This window comes from Meleagris gallopavo, chromosome Z, assembly GCF_905368555.1.
Source record: "Meleagris gallopavo chromosome Z, MGAL_WU_HG_1.1, whole genome shotgun sequence".
NCBI lineage: Eukaryota > Metazoa > Chordata > Aves > Galliformes > Phasianidae > Meleagris > Meleagris gallopavo.
The window spans coordinates 61943988-61965605 of NC_139435.1; the positions used below are offsets into that span (position 1 = coordinate 61943988).

At 39.4% G+C, this 21618-nt stretch overlaps 1 protein-coding gene across 3 annotated transcripts in view; it reads left to right on the forward strand.

Annotated features, from left to right (window-relative positions):
• The window catches only part of CAMK4 (calcium/calmodulin dependent protein kinase IV), a 150003-nt gene that overhangs the window by 81448 nt on the left and 46937 nt on the right, over window positions 1–21618 (forward strand). For all 3 annotated transcript variants that reach the window (XM_085214456.1, XM_085214457.1, XM_085214458.1), the window contains exon 5: window positions 6698–6770. In XM_085214456.1, the coding sequence (XP_085070582.1) occupies window positions 6698–6770 (73 nt within the window). The remainder of the gene's footprint in view (window positions 1–6697; window positions 6771–21618) is intronic.

Genomic DNA, 21618 nt, shown 5'->3' on the forward strand with positions numbered 1-21618 from the left:
CCTATGTGGTTACTTTTAGAAGGCAGATTTATAATCAGAAAGCTTTTTTCAATTTGAAAGAAGAAGGCTAAAGGAAGAATTGATGGAATCAAGTCTCTGAGCTCAAATAAATTAAATAAAACATTTTAATATGAGTCAAGGATCTCAGTAGAACAAAGATTAAATTCAGTGATCATCAGGGAATGTAGAATGACTTTATCGTAAAAACTGATGTAGGTTTTCTGTTCAAAATTAGCCTTGACTTTCTTATATAAGCAAATTGTTAATCACGATAATTTTTATTACACTTCTACTACTAATAAGTAAACTTTATATTGTTCCAATATTTGATTACATATGTCTCTCTTTATTATGTTAAACCCTTTGATTATTATTTCTTCAATTTTCGTTACAGTTCTTTCCTTTTGGAACAATGATAATTACTCCTAAGGCTGGTTCAGTTATATTTTTCTCTTGCTTCTTTATTTTGCCTTCTGTTCCTTCACCATTCTTTGGTTAAATGTAATGTAATTGGTTTATACTTTCAAGTTTGATTTTTTCTTCTACTCTATGCTGCCTTTTATCAGATTCTCAGTCCCTCTGTTGATCTGGTTTTGCTTCTGTCAATTAACCTCTTAACTGTGACAGGTCTTGCAGTACAATGAAGTCTGTTATCTGTCTTTTATGAGCTGTCTCTTTCTGAAGTTGATCTTTTCCATTCAGATTTTACTAATATTTATTGATTTTCAGCAGAATCACTTTTCCAAATATTAATTTCAGAAAAAAAGATCTATTTTAAATTTAAAAGAAAAAAAACAAAGACTGATCACATTTTCCTCAGAATATACGAAGATTGATGACAATAGCTTTCATTAGCTTGTTTCTTTTTTCAGCTTGATATGATTATGACAGTCCTTATGTTCTCCTTCTGTACTATGTCATCTTGACTGCAGGCTCTCTCATTTCTTCCTTCATTTTATTAAGTACACCAACCACTGTGTAAAAACATCGTTTATGGATGAAGGTCTCTCAACTCGCTTTCATTTCACATTTAATATTATTTCCTCTGAAATTTCAATTTCAGCTGATACTCTCTTGTATGGAGTGTAAGCTAACAAAACATGATTTTTTTTTTTTTTCATGAAGAACTTGTCTTTTTTTTATAGATGGTGGAATTATTACCTCTTGTGAGCAAAATTTCTTGAAGCTTCTTGTTTCTGCATAGGGAAATAAGAATTGCCTTCAGACTTCATCTGTCACAAAAACATGTGTCTTTTATAAATCCATGGCAGAGTAGCATCTTTCATTTGTTTCTGATGACTGGTCTCTTCAATTGGTATTAATTTCCTTTGAACATGAGTCAAAGCCATGCTTTGGACTCTATTTCACATGAACAAGATAGTATTCCCTCCTCAAGGGTAGCAAAATAAAATGAAGAAGTTGTCTTTCTGTCTTGACTTACCCAAATGCACCCTGTTCAATGAAAAGCAGAATGAAAAACACAAAATTGGCTCTGGTGAAAGTGCTTATTGATGTAATAATAGCTCATTTAATGTCTCTTGATTTCTGCTGCAGCAGTAATTAAAATAACTAGCTTACAGAATAAAGAGGTGTGTGTTATTGCTCATTTGTAGGCTTTCTAATATACTATTTCCTTCCCGTTCAAAGCTGTAATAATGCCTTTATACCTGACACTGTCAGAATTACTTTTTAAGTCAGTCAGACGCTAGCAGACTACAATATTCTCCTCAAGACAAGAAAAAAAAGTAATTTTTGGAAATGGTTATAATATAAAATACAACTTAGAATATAGTCAGTGCATACACTTAGAATTAGATGAAACATCTAAAACATCAGAGGATACTCAGTTACAGCTTTATATATGAATAAACAACTCACACTGTGGTGATGGTGCAATTATAATACTAGTTGGCTTCATGCCACTCTGTAAATGGAACTGATACAACATTAGAGTATGCCTGGCTCTTAACTTCAGTATGGAAGCCTCTTCAACTAAGATATTTTCATTTAAAATATCCTCTTGTCTTTTGTTGTTCTTACTCAAGATAACTTTGCTGGAATTGTTGCCGTGAATTTTCAAATATTGAATCAAATATTGAAAAAATCAGCACATAGTTCTATTCAGATGGATCTTGTATTTGTGTAAGCAGGTATCTCAGTAGTACTATATGTGATGTAATGGGATGCAGACCACCAGTAACACGGTACAGGAGTGTGACATAAAAGCCAGCCAGAAAAAGAATGAAAATAGCCCTAACAAGAGTGACACCTTTTTCTGATATTGTGATATTTATAAAGAATGATCAAAAAAGCAAATATAAGCTTAGCATCAAGATGTAAAGAGAAATGATGTTGGAAGCTGGTAAAGTAATAGAAAGTAGAAGTGATTTTTTTTTTTTCCTTTCGAACAGCTAAATGTATTTATAGGCATTTGAAAACTAAATTATGTATTTCTTAATACTGTTTTAGAAGCAGCTCCGTAGCTTGGAGAAATAGTATTTGTAGTAACAATATCAGGCATTGGATAGAATTTGCAAATTTTATAGTAACTGTTTAGCTTGATATACATAAAAATTACCTGCACTTATCATTCTGAGGTGAAGGAAGTAAGACTTTCTGTGCTGAGATTTCAGACTGAGCTGGAGGTTTGGCCTGTGTAGGAAGGAAGTGGGGAGTTAAAGCTAAGAATAGGAGAATGTGTCAGTATGGAGGGTGGAGGAGGAAAAGGTCAGTTTGCTAAAGTAGGTAAGATTTACTTGGTCACAAAGGGTCTCTAAAACAGCTTCTGTTCAAAATTGTGGAGATAGTCTTTGCAATGGATTTCTCTCCCTAAGAAAAACAATCAGGAAGAGACTTTCGGTTTTGGGGTCCGGTATGTGGTGCAGAAACCAATTCTTGTGCAGTTTGCTTCCTCCTCAATATTTGCTTCTCCCATCTGTTAGTACTCAGAATCACGAGTTTCATCAGCTGCTGCTGTGAAAGACTGGTGGTCTCCCTGTTTCTGTGCTGCCTGAGGAAGGACACCCAGCCCCAACTTACGCCTGGCCAGGACTTCACTGGCGGGCCAGCAGCCAGCCTCATCCTATCCTTCCATGATAAAATGTTCACTTTTTTGTCTCTGTGGGAAGTTGATTACTTTACCTTGTCACCTAACATGCTTGTCTCCAGATACATGTGCTACAGTCAACTGCACAATTGTGTATCAATATAATTTTAATGTTGCTCTGCAAATTGATTTTAAAATGATTCCTCAGCTCTTTCATCATTGACTTTCAGCTTAAATTTATTAGGTTTAGGTGGACTACGCTCTTACTCTTATTTCTTTTCTGTCAGTAACAAAGTTACAGCAGAGTAAGTGGGGACACTTACTGCATGCCTTTATTGTGACACCCTCTCGCTTTCAGTGGCTTCATAAGGATGTGATGAATTAAAGCTCAATCCCAAATTACAGGGAGAGTGTTCCAACAGGAGTAGAATCCACCTTGTGTTCTTCCCAATTTAATCTGCAGGCTGCAAACTAGTGGGGAACATCTATGGAAATGTATGCCATAGCTGCAGTGAAGATAATGAAGAACATAAGCAGCAGAGGAACCTTCTCTTTCATAGAAGGGCAGCACTAGAGATCTCCACAGCTACACTAAAGAGTGCCCACAGGACTGCAGTGTCTATATAGTCAGAAGCCTCACAATACACAGAACAGAGAGGATGCAAAGACTAAGTGGGAGCTAGCGAGCATCACTGCAAGTTATTGAACATGTTGGTGGCCCTGCTTGTGGTGGGGGAGGTTGGAGCTTAATGATCCTTGAGGTCCCTTCCAGCCCAGGCCATTCTATGATTCTGTGAATAGTCTTGATGTTCAGGTGGAAGCTGCGAAATTTCAGCTGTCTTCTGCATGGAATAGATCGCAGGAAAAAGGCTACACCCTTTCTGCAGGCTGCTTTTGGGTTTGCATGGCAGTATCCACTATAGCTGGTTTTGCTCAGTCCTTTGTTTTTATAGTTGGGTACCAGCATTCCCAGATGCCCTATGGAAAAGCAGTGAGGAGAGCCCTTTGACAAGTGCTTTTCCTTACAGCAGAAAAAGGATTTGTCTCAGATTCATTCAGGCATGTGGCCTTTTAGGAGACCTGCAATTTGATGGGTATCAGTGTGTACTCTGTTAGGTGTGTCTGGCTGTGTATTATCAACATATTTCGTTAAATGTGTATACATAAATGTAATTCTGCACAGTGAGAATATGGATTATTTCTGTCACTGGTATAATATTTTTGCTTTTTCTATAATGTCATCATCAATTTGGAGGGCTATCTTAAATTTTCTGAATGTTTGTGCCACCAAATATATAATTCTTCCAACCTCTTTTTTCTTGGACCTTGAAATAGCATTCCTGTATATACTTTCTTCTCAGTTGCCTTCTGTCTTCCTCCCACTTTTTTTCTCAAGCTGTGGTCTACTTGACTTTCCATTTACATATCAAAGGCAGGAATTAATTAGCTCCTTACCATTAATGTTCTTGTCTTTCTGTTCTCTCAGTGAAGGTTTACTTTTTCTTCATCCAAGTGTTTCTTAAAGATCCTTCTGTAAGCTAAGTATAAATATTTTTTTAATTTCCATAATAACAGAATAAGACATTCCTGCAGATATCTTTCCCTTTATGGAAAGAAGGGGCAATGATTCAATGTTAAACTGTAAGGTGAAATAGAAAAATCCTTGTAAAGAAGCTTCAATGGCTTCAGGTAGGAGTGTTGTGATAATAACCAGTGTCACACCTATCATTTGTCTTATGTAAACTATTGCAAGGAGGGTGCAGAAAATAGATATGTAGATGATCCCCCAGCATTACTACAGGACCTGAACTGCGGGAATCTTCTTTAGGTTCTCATCTTTATTGCCTCAGAGCTGGTTTTCAGTTTTAATGCAGGATGCCCCTAAAAATACATGTTCATAGAATGAGTAATTATGTCTTTTTTTGTTTACTGCTGTTACAGAAGATTAGGCTTTCTACTTGCTAGATTATCATTAAATAATAGTTGTGTTTTTATTCTTGTTAAGTCTGTTTTCTAGAATTCTGAGAAAGGAGGAAATTAGCTGCATATGACATGAGGAATAATTGGCTTGCTAGTGCGTACTACCCACTTGTAGCCTAAGCTGGTGAGCCATGTGCACTGAGCACTAGTTCTACAGTTCTTGTGCTGCTCTCCTAAAATATGGGCCCACACTTCACTGTACCCATTTACTGTAAAGTATAAATTCACAGCTGCTTCATCTTCAGGATCTGTGCCCTTCTTCCACTGAGTATTTTAGTGTGAATAATGAAAACATTATCCTACCAATACTGACATACAGTTATCTGAGTCAGGCTGGTCACAAAGTAAACTTTGCATTGTTTTACCTTTGTGTTCGTATGATATAAGCTCAATTGAATTGATATAAAAGCAAAGAGGAAAAAATAGATTTTCTGGTTCTTCAGAGCTCATAACTATAATGGAACTCATCAAATGCTGTGCCCGATAAGAACATTTACAAGCTTAGTTTTGTGTGTCATTTGTACTAAATAAGTTTAACATACTGGCTGTTTCTCTTTTAAAAAAAAGAAAAAATATTCTGTTTCATATTTTTCTGTTTCACTATTTTTAATGAAGCTGTATTTTTTTGATGACAGCCTCTGATTTCATGCTGAAGGGGGAGGAATGATTGTTATAGTCCATGATATGAAGGGATAATTTGAAATTAATGTTTTCACACCAAGCATTTCTTCTAAGCAATACAGATCTGTATTGGCATTGGCATAATGCTTTTTTGCCGTAAACCTCATTTTACTCCATTTATATAAATAGGGTAAAAAAAACATAACTATAAATGGGGGAAAAAAAAAAAGTCATTCCTGAAGATTTCTGGTTATATCTGTATGAAAGCATTTCATATTTCTTCAATTTTAGGAAACTGGAAAACTTTTCAATTGAATGTGTATGTTTATAGATCCCTCCAAAAGTAATGTCTGCTATTTATTTTCGTGGAAACAACAAGAGTTACAAAGAGTACAAGAACACTATTTGATAGAGCAAATTCTATTTTTCAACATAGTCACGGCCATGAGCTGTGCATTTTCACCAGTGATGAAGAAAAGCCTGTATGCTGCCTCATAAAAATCTCCACCAGCATAGGTTACCCACTTGTCAATGTCACCACTGTTGAAATGTACCACCTACCATCTCTCTGTGTTCACATCTACCCCATGAAAATGCAGCAAATGTCATGAATGTCAATGCTTGCATTTTTTTCTGCATGGAGGAATTCATTGACAACACACCTTTGCTTCCTATGCACTTCATTGTCAAACACATTTGGTCACTCTGCATCTCCGCTGCCATCTGTATCACGGCAACAAAATGAAACAGAATATTGGTGGGCCATCATAATAAAATAAGAGGCATTACTTTTGGAGCAGCCCTTATGCTACCTATCACCTCACTGAGTTGACATCTTAACTCTGCCTTCTCATTTAACTGAAATCAGTGATAACCTGAATTGCCAAAGGACTATTTCCTATACTTTAGAGAGGACTCCACACTCCTCAGAGCATTTAAATTTGATTATTTTCTCACTTATTTTTCAAAACAAGCTTTTTTGCCTGCAGTGTTAATTTATCTTAATGCATAATCTTGAACACAATTTTTCTCCCTGCTTTTTTTTTATAGGATTGTGGAAAAGGGTTATTACAGTGAACGAGATGCTGCTAATGCTGTTAAACAGATCCTGGAGGCGGTTGCAGTGAGTATTATCTGGCCTTACATGCTCAGCACCAAATCTTTCACCCCTAATGGCTCAATAAATACCTAAGCATGAAAGATACAGAGGAATTCACTGGAGACTGTCCGTATAACCTCCTTCCTGTAATTATGTTTGTATTGAATTTTTTTAAGGTAGTGGCACTTTGAGGCAAGAAGCGACGTAAGATGGCAATCAGCAATATAGTTAATGTTCTTAATGTTCTGAGTTGTCTGTTAACAGTGGCGTGTATCTTCTGTCCAATCTCAAAAACCTATAGTGTTCACTGTCATTTTAACCCTGTATGCAGACTGAAAATATAGGCGCTATGAGGTAGCCAGCAGCAGGTATTTGGCATGAAGGGGTCAACTAGCAGAACTGCGTAGATCTTGGAAGAGAAATGTGCTTAGCAGTGTGTGATTAGTGCAGATGGGTTGTGAGTGACTTCGGGTGTATTGCCATGTGTGGGACTCTTCAAACAAACAAACAAACAAAAAAGCAACTGTGTCAATGACTTATGGTCTGGTTCGGCCCAGTTCTGTGACTATCAGGGCGAAGGGACCCACAGACCCATGCCCCAGAAGGGAAAAGGGAGAAAAAAAAGGGGAAAGGAATAGAGTGATGGGCCCAAAAACAAAACAGTGGCAATAATCTGAGGAGGAACAATTTTACTAAATGAGCTATTGGAATGCAAGATAGCACACTATAACAAAATACAATATTTTTTTGAAACAATTGAAACTAATAAATCAAATTAAATGAGTGTCTGAAAGCCAAAGGCCTTACTCTAATGCTGTGAAGAGATGAGCCAGACGATTGAAAGGGCTGTCAGGTGACCTACAAAGGCTTTTTATCTTTTCCCCCTGAGCAGAAATGATAACAGAAGAAAGAACAGTCCTCTGGGTAATGTAGTAGTTCTTCTTTTCCAGGACAGGTACCCAGACCTGGAGCATTAACTCTTTAACTCCCAGTGCACTACATGATGTTATGATGTGGAATACTGATAACCAAACATCATAAAACCATGACAAGCTGTCAGTGGCATGCAAAGAAGAGGCCAGACTCAAGGACTAGTAGTGGAGCAGATGGTAGTGGTGAGGTAGGTTCTCTGTATGGACTGTCAGAGGAGGTACTGAGTAAAAGGAGCTTGACACAGGACAGGAGCAGGGCAAGGACTGTCCTCTGTCAAAAGTGCCCAGTAATGAGGAAAAATTAATGCACAGTCTAAATTATATGTAAGTTTAATGCACAGCATAATGCATTTGTGTTCTTAAAATGTTTAATTAATATTTTAAGGCAATTTTTTTTACTTCCATTAGGATAGTTCTCCATAATTTATTATTCTTCTGCAAAAATTATGATTATGTTTTGCTGAAAGATGGTTTGGAATATGTTTCAGCTCTCTTTCTGTTTTAAAAGCCAGAAACCAGATAAAATCCTGAGCTCGCATAAATTGTTGTGGCTTAATTGAGATTAGTGGAACAGAGATATACAAAGGCAAAAAAAAAAAAACTGGCTTTCACATGAGCATGCAGTTGCTTAATTTTGGATTTTATAGAAGATGGTATTTAACGTCTAGTTAGAAGGGTTGCATTGACTTTTTGCCCTGACCCTAAACATTCATGCTAAAGTTGTGAAAGCTGTGGAAGTTCCCAAACTGGGATCTGTGCATCCTAGATGTGCTAGATTGGGACTGTAAACTTGGCAGAATGTCTTTTATGAGCAGAACTTGAGTTACTATTAAAAAGTATATAGAAAAAACTACTGAAGAAGGGTAATATTTACAGAATGAAAGAAAATATATCCATTGATCATTCTCAAAAACTAAGAATTGTACAGTCCCCTCAGCAGACCATGCCAACTAATACCCTGCTGACACTGGTTAAGCATTTTGACTTCTGCAGTTTTTTAAAACTTCTCTTAGCAAGAGAAGTATTCAGCCTTAATGTTGCCAAACTCTCTTAAACTAGTCTGCTTTTATAAATTCCTTGCTAAAGACTGCTGTAATATGGGATCCATCCTCACAGTATATTATTTACATGAGGGAGTATAATCTCTTCATTTATCAAAGAGTTTTCACAGACACTTTGTAGGTATTTAATCAAATGTAAGGGGACTTAGAAAGCACCTAAGCATTTTTGCTTAGTTGTTTTTGAAATAATTAAACCAAAATAGGATTTTACTGTCGATTACAAAGATTAAACAAAAATCTTCTAGGTTTATCTGTTGCTTGTTGTATGTGGGAATCTGAAAGCCTGTCTCTGGGGTTCCGAAGAAATGTGCAGTTGGTCAGAATGGCACACAGAATATGAACTCCAATCTTCCAGGTCATAGAACTGCATAAAAAATATCAGTTCTCTCTTCTCTCAAGAACAAAGGAAATAATAAAAATAGTGTTTCAGCAGTGTCTGGATACCAAGGAGTGCATTTTTCTTTTTTCCTTTTACTGATGGTTACACACCTGATCAAGGGTTCTAGGCCCATGCTTGCACTTGGGAAGAAATTTTCTTTCTCTCTGCCCAAACTTAACTTTTTCATTTATTCTTCCATTGTTCTTCAAGCCAAAAGATAGCTTCACTCATAAGATAACAAACATTTCCAAAATTAGGGCAAACCGGTGTTGATTTTTTTAGTTCTTCTGCTGTGCTGTTTGGAAGAGCTGAGGAGGTCTGGTTGCTATCTGACATCTCAGAACAGAACAGACTAGCTTCTCTGGTTTCTTGAAACTGCATCCCATGAAGGAAGAGCAGGAGATTACGTGCAGGAAGCATGTTTCTGATCTTCATAGCAGTTGTTAGTACTACCTGCTGGTATTTTCCATGATGCTATTCTCAGGAGGAGTACTGGCAGATGGAAATCTTTGAGTCCACAAACTTGGACGACAAAAAAAAGAGAAGAATGTTTTCCAAGTGAAGCCATCCTCCCTTGGTGTTCTGTCACCCTGAAGAGTAAGACAAAACACTCTTACTGCATGTGGCTGATACTTCCTCTTTGCTTGTTGAGAATAGCAGTGAGGATATATTCTCCAAGACCAGCTACATACCCAGCCTGGCTTGCAGGGGTGGCTTTTGGTAGTTGTAACATAAGCATTGCAATGTTCTCTTCCTCCAAAAAGCAACAGAAATCCCATCACATTGTTGGCTCCTCTCTTGCCCTCTTCATGAACCCTCTTCAGGTTGCCCAAGGAGGTTGTGGATGCTCCATCCCTGAATGCATTCAAGGCCAGGCTGGATGTGGCTCTGGGCAACCTGGTCTAGTGGATGGTGACCCTGGCTGTGGCAGGGGTCTTGAAACTAGGTGATCATTATGGTCCTTTTCAACCCAGGCCATTCTATGATTCTATAAACACAACAAAGAAAGACTTTCTGAAATAACATCTGAAGATTAGGATTTCTGCTTGTTTTGCAGTGTTCAGCAGTGGTGCAGTCCAGAACACAGCGACTTTTAGTCTTTGAAATTCACAAGTGGTATTGTAAACCCCTCAGTGCATTCAGACTTGAGCTGTTTTCGATTTTCTGAGGTATGTAGTTTGCAAACAAAGAGGAGCAGATAGGTATAGTGATCCATAGCGATCTGGTCTTGCATGTTTATTCAGAAATATCTTCTGAGGGATAATCCATTGGCTTTTTATTGTCTTGTTTGGGAATTTGCATGGGAGTATGTGAGAAGCTTTGAATATCTTTCTGCATTGTTAGTATTTGGCGTTTTGTTGTTGTTGTGGGCTTGTCATGAGGCTAACACAACTACATAGGATCCAGTAGGTTTAATGTAATCCTAAATTTAAGAATTCCCGTGAGAATATTTTGGCATTAGTTCTATGTCAGAGTTTTAGGAGTAAATGACTTTATTAAACTTAAGCAAACTCATGTAGACAATGAGACTTTAGCAAACTCATGTAGAGAATTTGTATTACTGTGTACTTAAGGCCTGCTGTTTTTCAAAAATTTTGCTTATATGGTTTTATAAAAATGTTAATTTTTGTCAAATTAATGATAATTTTTTAAGGAAATATTTATTTTTAGTGATCATTAATGGATGACATGATGAATACATACAAAGTTTATTGCTATTAGCTAGGTGTAATTCATTTTATTCAACTGTGAAAAAATGAGCGGCATCCTCCAGGGTCTGTCTTGGGACCGGTGCTCTTCAGCATCTTTATCAATGACTTCAATGATGGAATCGAGTGCACCCTCAGCAAGTTTGCTGATGACACCAAGCTGAGTGGTGCAGTTGACACGGTGGAAGGAAGGGATGCCATTCAGAGGGACCTCGGCAGGCTAGAAAGGTGAGCCCAGGTGAACCTAATGAGGTTCAACATAGCAAAGTGCAAGGTTTTGCACTTGAGCTGGAGGAATCTCAGGCATCCATACAGACTGGGAGGAGCGGTCCTTGAGAGCAGCCCTGCAGAGAAGGACCTGGGGGTCTTGATGGTTGAAAAGCTTAACATGAGCCAGCAGTGTGCCCTTGCAACTCGGAAAGCAAATGGTAGAAGAGTGAAGAGGGGTGGCCAGCAGGGACAGGGAGGTGATTGTCCCCCTCTACTCTGCTCTTGTGAGGCCCCATCTGCAGCACTGCATCCAGGTCTGGAGCTCCCAGTACAAGAAAGACAGGGAGCTGTTGGAGAGGGTCCAGAGGAAAGCCGCAGAGATGATCAGGGGACTGGAGCACCTCCCCTATGAAAACAGGCCGAGGGAGCTGGGCTTGTTCAGCCTGGAGAAAAGAAGGTTGCAAAGTGACCTCATTGCAGCCTTTCAGTACTTAAAGGGAGCCTACGAACAGGAGGGGAATCAACTCTTTGAAAGGGTAGATAACAGCAGGACAAGGGGAAATGGTTTGAAGTTGAGGGAGGGAAGATTTAGGTTGGATGTCAGGGGGAATTTCTTTACAGAGAGAGTGGTGAGGTGCTGGAACAGGCTGCCCAGAGAGGTTGTGGATGCCCCGTCCCTGGAGGTGTTCAAGGCCAGGTTGGATGGGGCCCTGGGCAGCATGGGGTAGTATTAAATGTGGAAGTTGGTGGCCCTGCATGTGGCAGGGGGGTTGGAGATTCGTGATCCTTGAAGTCCCTTCCAATCCGGGCCATTCTGTGATTCTGTGATTTTGTGACATTGAATGGAGAATTACAAAGACAAATTCTTGAGTAATCCCATGCTATTGAACTGGCTAGTAACAATTGAGGATTGTAGTTCCATACCTGTTAAAATAATCTATAAAGATTTCTAGTGTAAGTTAAAAATTCAGCTCATTTCAGGAAAGCTGAAGACTGAAGTAACAAGACATCAAGCAACATTTTCCAAGTCCTCCCCTCTTACTGACCTTTTTTACTGGTACTTTGCATGTTATATGTATGTATAAAAGTTCTCTTCATTGACTCTGGAAAGCAGGAGATTACTGAATTTTTATTAGTGAGAATTACCAAATATTTATTGAAACAATTTAAGTGAATAACTGAGCGACCATCTGTGCAGTAATTCTGTGCACTCATCCATCACAATTAATTACTTCCTGTGGCAAATCTCTTCAGTCATGATCTGCATTGTACTTAAAGGACCATTTGTAAAAAAGTTTGGCTTTGTTTACAAATAGCTAATGTGGAAAATTTCATATTGAGGGCATCTGCATGGTTTGTGGCAGTAGCGCTTGCACAAATCAGATGCATGACCATTTCCAGTTAAATACCTAACCAGAATTATGTCTAAGTGGATAAGAGATTTGCATAAGCACATGATGCACAAGCATACCGTACATAAATCTAAGAGAAATTCGAACATTGCAGAGAGAACATTCGCTTTTTATTCAAATACATTTACTAAAATAGCTGTAAAGCTCTAATTACAAATTGAGTTGTCATCTATTAAAGCGCTGAAATGATTACTCTTCTTTGTTTTTTTTTTTGTTTTTTTTTTGTTTGTTTTTTGCTTAATTGAAAGATATGTTGTTTTCAAAAAGTAAAAGTAAATGTAGAGCTCAAATCTTTCCCCATCAATCTGACCCAGGAAGTAATATGTAACTCCTTCACTTTGCGCAAGTGTTTTCTCTGTATTCAGGGCCATAACTGCATAGTTGCTTAATTACATGGGAGCAAAATACATGAAAACACAAATCATTCATGCTATTTGTGCAGTCTGATTGTTTCTAAAGCCTGTTGAATGAAGAGGAAAAGGAGAGCAGGCAGGTCCAACATCTGTCTTGCTGTCCAGTGCTGTATCCCATGCACTGTCTCTGCTTCCCATGAGGGCTGCACACAAAAGTGGTTTCTCCAAGGGGCTATCCACCGTTTTCTGTCTCATGTGCAACAAGCTAAATTGTCCTCTTTCTCCTGCACCCGTACATATCAACAACGTGAGAGACAAGTTCACTCTTGTCCAACTATCCCATTCAGTCTAAATTAATTAATTAATTAATTAATGTTTTCTTCTGTGCTTGGTTGGTGTTAGATCGAAGCAAATTATCTAATACACAGGGCAACTATAACTTGTATGTAACTGACCATAGATCAAACGCATGTCCCACAGAATATATTCTACTATATAAGCCTACCAAATGATGGTTTTGTCTCTTTCATTTTGAGGATATGACAAGATTATGTATATGTAGATATAACCTTGAAGTGATGGTAGTCATAACAATTGCTGACTGTGTTTCCAGCAGCTTTAAGTTGTTGGTTACAATAAAATACCTGACCTGAAGATGGATATGTCAGTGATGAGACTCTTAAAAGATTTCAAAGTGACATTTCTTTGTTATGCAAATTAATGCAAGGAATGTCACAGCAGACCTGCTGATTGTTCTAACTGATTTAGCAAAGCTTGCATAATTGTCAGGTATTCTAAATACCATGTCAAGTGTGTCCTGAGGTAAAGTATGAGGCAGTAACTAAATGGTATTCTAATGTATGGATAGCTTGCAGTGCACCTGCTGTCATGGTAAGGGAAGAAATTTGAGCATTGTAGGCAAATTACAGCACAAGACAAAATAGGAAGAAGTATTACTGGCTATGAGTTTTGATCTGTTTTCAGCCTCTTGGAATAACATCAACACTCACTTCAATGATCATTGTAGGAGAATGCAGAATAAAGAGGTTCTAACACTATTTTTAAAAAAGAGCTCTGCAAAAGAATCTGCCTCTGATACATTGTAGACCCTACCTGTCAAGGCAGGATATCTGACAGGAGAGGCTTTGTTTCCTTGCCTGTACCTTCTTACAGTCACAGTCAGCAAAGGCAGGCTGTACCAATGGTATTGTATTTGTATAGCTGTGTTTTGTGGGACAAGTATACAAGTTCTTCCCTTGTGTCAAAAGTGAGAGTGTCACCATGTATGTGGCAGACAGCATGGTGACTTGTAGTGGAGAAGGAACAACATCCTGGTTTGTGTGTGTTTTTTTTTTTTTTTTTTTAAATACCATTTGATCTATTGCAGGCAAAAAAAGTATTTATTTTTTCAAAATTTGCTTGATTTGCTTTGATTTAACATATTCTACATGGAGATGCTGACCCCATAGAGGCTGAGAGATTGTCTCTGCTTTTTTTCCCTTTAGTGATGACTACATGTTAACATCTTAACAAGGGTCTCATGAGCATCCTGTGAAGAGCTTTCTAGTTTCCTGTCAAGAACAAATAAGCAAATAGGTGAACTGACTATCTGTGTAAAAACCTTTTGAAGTACTGCCACTTCCTGGGAGAGGAGAGCGTTTATGTCCTAAGTACATTGTTTCTGCTGTAAGGGTAAACAACAAATGGCTCCGCACATAGTCTTTTTACAGGGTGCAGGCATGTTGATCATTTTGCTGGCTTACATTTGTTTCATTCATTTGTAAGATTAACAACTAATTTTTTCATGTTAACAATGTATTTAAATCCTGAAAAGCTGGCAAACGAATAGAGTGGGTTCTGTTGTCACACCAATCTGCTTTATCAGTACTTTGACTCAGAATTATTTTGTCAAAAACATTTTCAGAGACCTGTTTTGAGCTGTGTGCAAAAGTCCTTTGGCAGCATACAGGAAAGAGAAGATTTACAGTCAAAAGAGTCTGGCAGTGCTGCCATCAGCAATAAGGAAATGAGGGTATTGTATTTGCTATTATCTCTAATAGAGGAAATGGAACAAGCACTAATGATCACATTGCAGACCTACTGTATTACAGTTAATGTCCAGAGCAGCAAAAAATCAGTATCATATTTGCTAGGTGGTTTACATCTTAAATTACACTTTCAGTTAAATAAGGTATCCTTCTCTCATTTTGAAAGCAAGTAATTACAACATTATTTCTGAAAAAAATATTGGGAATAAGGGAAAGTGTTTTAACTCAAAACACACCACAAGCAAAGTGTAAAAGGCCAGATCCTGCTGCAGACTGTGGAGATCTTGCCTCAGAAGTTGCTCTAGGGGAAATACCAAACTAGAAACAACCCAGCTAGGCATAAGTAGGTAGTGGAGAAATGCTAACCGGTACCTCAGGACTGTCAGTAGTAATTGCTGCTATTCAACAAACTATGCAACCTCAATGAGCAGGTGCTGAGTAACAGCACTTCTGCAGAAGTCAGTGCTTTATTGCTGAAAAGATCTTCTGAAGCCTATGGAGGTCCCGTTTTTTAGTTCAAAGGCCTGTTGTGCCTGCGGATGAATGTGAGGACGGGCTTGTCTCTTTGTGTCTTCTTGCTCCTGCCTCCATGATCAGTTAGGAGAAAAATACAGTGATTGTTTAGAAGAAAAATGCGTGTGAACCTGTGTAATGAGAAACATTTGCAAAGCAATTGCTCAACATTTGTTTCATAGTTTATGCAATTTTCTGTCCCCAGTTTCATAGTATAAAACTGACCAGATAGTAGGCTCACAGCAGAAGTAGCTATTTAGAAAACAACATTTTTTTATAAGGTAATATGGAAAATTGCCCAAACATCCTCACTTGTGGCTTGAGGAAATGCTCAGAAGTATTTCTGTGGTCTTCAGAGGAGACTCTTGAAGTGCCAGAGGATGGCATGAGCTGAGACTGACTGCAGTAATTCTTGAGCAGAAGGTATAATGATTTACCAGTCATTTCAGATAACTGATTCTGTTTCTGTAACCCTGACACTATGAGTGAATCCAGTGCGTTCATGATACATATCCCCTGAAATGTGATCAGCTGTGGATATTTTGAAACTCATGAGTTTGTTTCTATCCTTTTCTTGTTTACTCTTTGCTGAGGCTTTCTATGTCTCTGTGACTGATATGATGTGATCGTATGCTGGCCTTCTCACACATGCATGTTGCTTTTTGAATTCTTGTACCTCCATTTGTAATACATCCCAATGGCTTTCAGCAAAGCTAAGCAGTGTCTTGGCTTTAAATAACATAAACCCCATATTATCACTTGAGGTTTTCCAAGACTCCCGGATCTGGAATATCCAAATTTTAACAGAGATGAGTGATGAGGGTTTTATTTTCAGAAGTCAACACCACCTTTAAGACCCTGGTTGGTAGATTTGAAGTATGTTGTATGTAGATGATATATGTTACTTTATTAGCTAGGTATGAAAGGATAGAGATAGAAGAGAGCTAGTGGAGGAAATAAACATATAAGGTCTAGGTATCTCTTTGATTCACGTTGCAGGTTCAAGCTGGGAGCTTCCACAGATACGTAGGCCTTCTGAATTTATCTGTTGGTACATGATTATAGAACAAAGCAAGGAGTGGTCAGTTTTCCAGGCACTAAGAAATTTGATTTTCTGATGAGTAGTGTAGGATGTGGGAAATTCGGTGATTTTCTGACACAAACATTAACGATGATGGATAGAAGCTGGAGTGTAAGCAAACATTATATTTCATTACTGGAATGTGTTTCCCTCAGTACTGCACTCCATTGAGTTGTCTCGCTCCAATTTATAGGAGGGAGATGAGCTTCTTGTAATATCTGTATACCCGGCCTGAGATTAAGAAACAATGGTTCAAATGTTGGTCCAACCAGTTTATTATAAATCCTAATCAGGGAACGAGGAAGGGAAGGAGGGTGATAGAAAAGTTAGGAAAGAAGCAAAATCGCGTAAAGCGGGACTAGTCACCAACAGGATCCAGCAGCGGTCCCATTGCACGACATTTTGATGGTCTGAGGCAAAAGCAGCAGGGGGAGAGAACAGCAGCGTGGCTGGCCTTGGACAGCAAGCAGGTGGCAGGAGGCAGTCATGGAGCCAATCCGGGAGGAAGCAGCAGGACTCAGGTAGCAGGCCCAGGAGAGTCCATCAGCATGCAGGAATTCCGTATGGAGGAATCTGATGCCAGCCTTCTACCAGCCTTCTTCAGCATGCTGGTAGAGTGCAAAGCAAGTCCAAGGGGAAGAGATGCAGAGCAAGTCCAGGAGGGAGAGAGGCAGGTCATGGAGAGGCTTCTCGTGTCAGAAACCTCTTCTTCATGAGGAATCTGTTGCCAGAAAAACCTCTCCTCATGATTGTAGGTCCCCTTTTTATCCTTCTTCTTCTGCCAATGTGGCATTCCTGGGTACTTGGATAAGAGTTATGTGCAGCACCTCCTGAGATGGCCATCTTCCTCGAGATGAGCCCACACAAAAGACTGCTTCACAGCCATTAAGCTGCAGCTTATCTCTCTCTCGTTTCCCCTGGCATTGTCCATCTGTGTCTCTCAGACAGAGGGTTTCACAACCCTTGCCCAGGACTTGCTTGGACTTGTTCGAATTTGTTTATCTGTGTCCCTAGCAAGCTTTGAGACAATGATGTAAAAGAGTAATATCTTACATGAGTCCAATATGGTAAGCACTAATTGCAGGAAACCAATATGTTGTCAGTTATCAAGTAAACACACCCATCTTTTTTTTTTTTTTTTTTGCTTCCATTTTAAAACTAATTCATTGTCCTACTGTGGTTTCTTACCTTTGAAGTATTACTGTACTTCATGGTAAAAAAATATGGTAATACTAGATTTTATTTTCACGAGCACATTTCATTGACTGTAGAGCTAGGTACCATAAACTGTCATAGATGCAAGTATGTCCTTTTTCTCTCGTCTAACTGGCTACATCATCGGTGTTCTTGTATCCTTTTGTGTGACACATTGATGCGAATTTTAATGTTGCTATAACGAACCTTGAATGGCATGCAATAAAAAGATCTGTCTCCATTTTGGAGCATGGAAATTATGTTTTTCACTGAATAATCAAAATTTAATCTAAAAAACACTGTTATAATGTAGTGAGATATGTTGCGGAAGCTTGTTGCTAACAAAAAAATTTTTTTTTTTTTAGTTTTCATAGTTTTCTGTGCAGATACAACAGCCTAGATTACCTTTGCTCATAGAATCACAGAATTATTTGAGTTGAAAGAGACCCACAGTAATCATCTGGTCCAACTCCCCTGCCATGAACTGAGACACCTACAGCTAGATCAAGTTGCTCAGAGCCCCGTCCAGCCTGACCTTGATTGTTTCCAGGGATGGAGCATCCACCACATCTCTGAACAACCTGTACTGGTGCCTCACCACCCATATTGTAAAAAGCTTCTTCCTTATATATCCAGTCTCAATCTCCCCTCTTTTAGATTGAAATCATTTCCGTATGTCTTGTCACAACAGAAGCTGCTAGGCAGTCTGTCCTGTTCTTTCTTATAGCTCCCGTTGAGATACTGAAAGGAGTGTCACTGAAAGGATGAATAATTGAACTAACTCACAAACTAGAAACTTAACACTCCACATCTCTCAATAATAAGAATGCTTTTTTCTTCTAAGTGTGTTTCATTGCTGTGCTTGTAATTAGCATATGCATGAGCATTCAGGTGTATATTGATGGTCTGTCTTGTATTGTAGTTTTTCCCATGGTGACAGGATTAAAAAGAACTCTTTTTTCTTCCTAACTGCTTTCTTTCTTTCTTTCTTCTTTTTTTTTTCAACCTAAAGAGAGAGATGAATGCTTAAGTCTCAAAGGAATAAGCTGCCTGCTACATGTAGTTAAAATTATTGAATGGGCATCTTTCCTTAAAAAGTACAAGGGTTAGAATATATAACTGTGTTGCTAATGTCCTGAGGAGCGGAACTGTGGAAAAAGGGTTTCCACCCCTCTTCCTTTTTTCTCAGTCCTTTCTCTTGCTTCTAAAAGACCCTCCCTGACTTCTTTTGCATCACAAATTCTCCAGTGCAGATACTGTCCCCACACACCACTCTTCAAACCATGCAGTGCAGTGATGCCACACGCTCTGTATCCATTTTTGGCATTTTGCAGAGGGGAGGGATAGGAAGGACCAGCTGCTGCATCTCACACAAGCAGTTCATAGCCCTCTGTTGTGATTAATCATCTCATTGTTGCAGCACAGTGGGCTTCTTTCAGGATGTCTGTAATGAATGTTGTGTCTATGCCATTCAAATGCAGTAATCCATCACAGTAGCACTCCAGCAAGAGAAAGAAAAGGGGCTCCTGTTCTGTCCACTGCTAGTGACCTATCTGGAGTAGGACAAGTCAGTCACAGGGGACCATTTTTCCATCATATGGTCTGTTAATGGAATGTATAGATTCAGTGACCTCAAAATGTGAGAGCAACGATTCATGAGATTCAAGCTGGAGTTACTTGATATGATGTAGTTAAAGTGCTATGCAAGACGGGCATGTGGCTTTGTAAATGTAAATTATGGTGTTACCTCTTACTGTTCTTTCTGGACTTTTCTTCTGTAACGACCTTTTGTTTTTACTGTTTCTTAGAGTAACTTTTCAGAATGAAATACAACCTACTGTACCTAATCAAGAAACAGTTGGGTGCTGGTTCATAATGTATTGTTGGTTTTCAGTTTGATGAATATGTTTAAAATCTTAGAGTTGATATGTTTGATTTAGGCAAGGAAAATCCAATTTTTTTTTTAATGTGGTATGGCACAGCTGAGGAAAAATAAGGAATAATTCACTGAACTTGCTGTTGTTTACAAACACAGTCTTCTTTAGAGAGTTGAGATTTATTTCAGGGCTCTGTCCAGTGGGCTGTGTACTTGGCAAGGCTCTTTGGCTGAAATCTTTCCATGCAGCTTTGGAAGTGTAGAAAAAAACTAAGCCAGGCAAACAAAGTAGTTGTTTATGCTTCTCTGCCGGCACACCCACCAGAGATCGTGGGAATAAAAGCCTTCTTCATTGCCCTTCCCCAGCAGTCAACTAAAATCATCCTGATACAGCCCCTTCCAAAAGTGTCTTGCAGCCAGAGATGCCTGACAGCCCTTCAGATGCAAGACCCCTCTGCCCCAAAATGCCCACAAAAGCCTACTCATGAGGCATGATATGAGAATTCCTAGCTTTCTGATGCAGCTGGTAAGAGATCCTACCAGGGGAGGTGCCCCACTAAACCTGCTGTTTACAGACAGAGAAGGACTGGTGGGAGATATAAATTTAGGAGCTGTTTTGGGCAGTGTCCAAAAAATGGTAGAGTTCTCAATTCTTAATGAAGTCAGGACCAGTTATCCTCGGGGTACTCTCTGGAAGTCTGGGATGGGGAGCAGAATTCAGATGGAAAGAGTCAGAGACCTACTATTCCACCTGCACTGTTACAAATCCATGGGGTCAAATGAGATCCACCTGAGGATGCTGAGAAACCAGGTGAAGATGATTGCCAAATTGTTTTCCGATATCTACCAGTGTTCTTGGTTAGCCAGAGAGGTCCCGGAGAACTGGGGGCTTGCCACTGTGATTTCCACATATGAAAAGGGTTGTAAGGATCCAGGGAACTACAGGCCTGTCAGCCTGACCTTGGTGCCAGGGAAGATTATGAAACAGATCATCTTGAGTGAGATTACACAGTAGGTGCAGGGCAACAAAGGGATCTGGCCCAGCCAGCATGAGTTCATGAAAGACAGGTCCTGCTTGATCAAACTCGTCTCTTTCTATGACCAAGTGACCAGTTTGGTGGATGAGGGAAAAGCTGTTGAAGTAGTCTATCCAAACAGGCAAAGCCTTTCACACTGCCTCCCACAGTATTCTCCTGGAGAAGCTGGCAGCCTGTGATCTGAACAGGTACATGATTTGCTGAATAAAGAACTAGCTGGATCGCCAGGCCCAGAGAGTGGTGGTGAATGGATTTAGTCCAGTTGAAGACTGGTTACGAGTATTGTTCCCCAGAGATCTGTACTGGTCCTGTCCTGTTTCATATCTTTATTGATGATCTGAAAAAGTGGATTGGGTGTACCCTCAGTAAGTTTGCAGATGACACCAAGTTGGGAGGAAGTGTTGATCTGCCTGGGGCCTTTCAGAAAGATCTGGAGAGACTGGGCTGAGGCCAATGGGATGAAGTTCAACAGAATTAAGTGCTGTGTCCTGCACTTGGGGCACAACAACACCAGGCAATGCTACAGGCTTAGGGCAGAGTGGCTGGAAAACTGCAGAGGAAAAGACCTGAGAGTGTTGGTCGATGCTTGGCTGAACACGAGCCGGCAGCATGCTCAAGTGGCCAAAAGAGCCAGTAGCATCCTTGTTTGTGTCAGTAATAGTGTAGCCAGTGGACCAAGGGAGGTGATTATCCCCCTGCATTCAGTTCTGGTGAGACCACTCTATGAATACTGTCTTCAGTTCTGGGCTTCTCACTGCAAGGAAGACAATTGAGGCCCTGGAGCATGTTCAGAGAAGGGCAGTGAAGCTGATGAGGGGTCTGGAGCACAAATCTTATGAGGAGCGGCTAAGGGAGCTGAGATTGTTTAGTCTGAAGAAAGGAGGCCCAGGGAAGACCTTATTGCTCCCTGCCGCTAGTTGAAGGGATGTTGTGGTGAGGTGACTGCATGACTGCATTCTCCCACATGATTAGCAGTAGGACTAGAGGAAATCCAGTTGCACCAGGGATGTTCAGGTTGAATATTAGGAATTTTTTTCTCCAAAAGAGTGGTCATGCACTGAATAGGC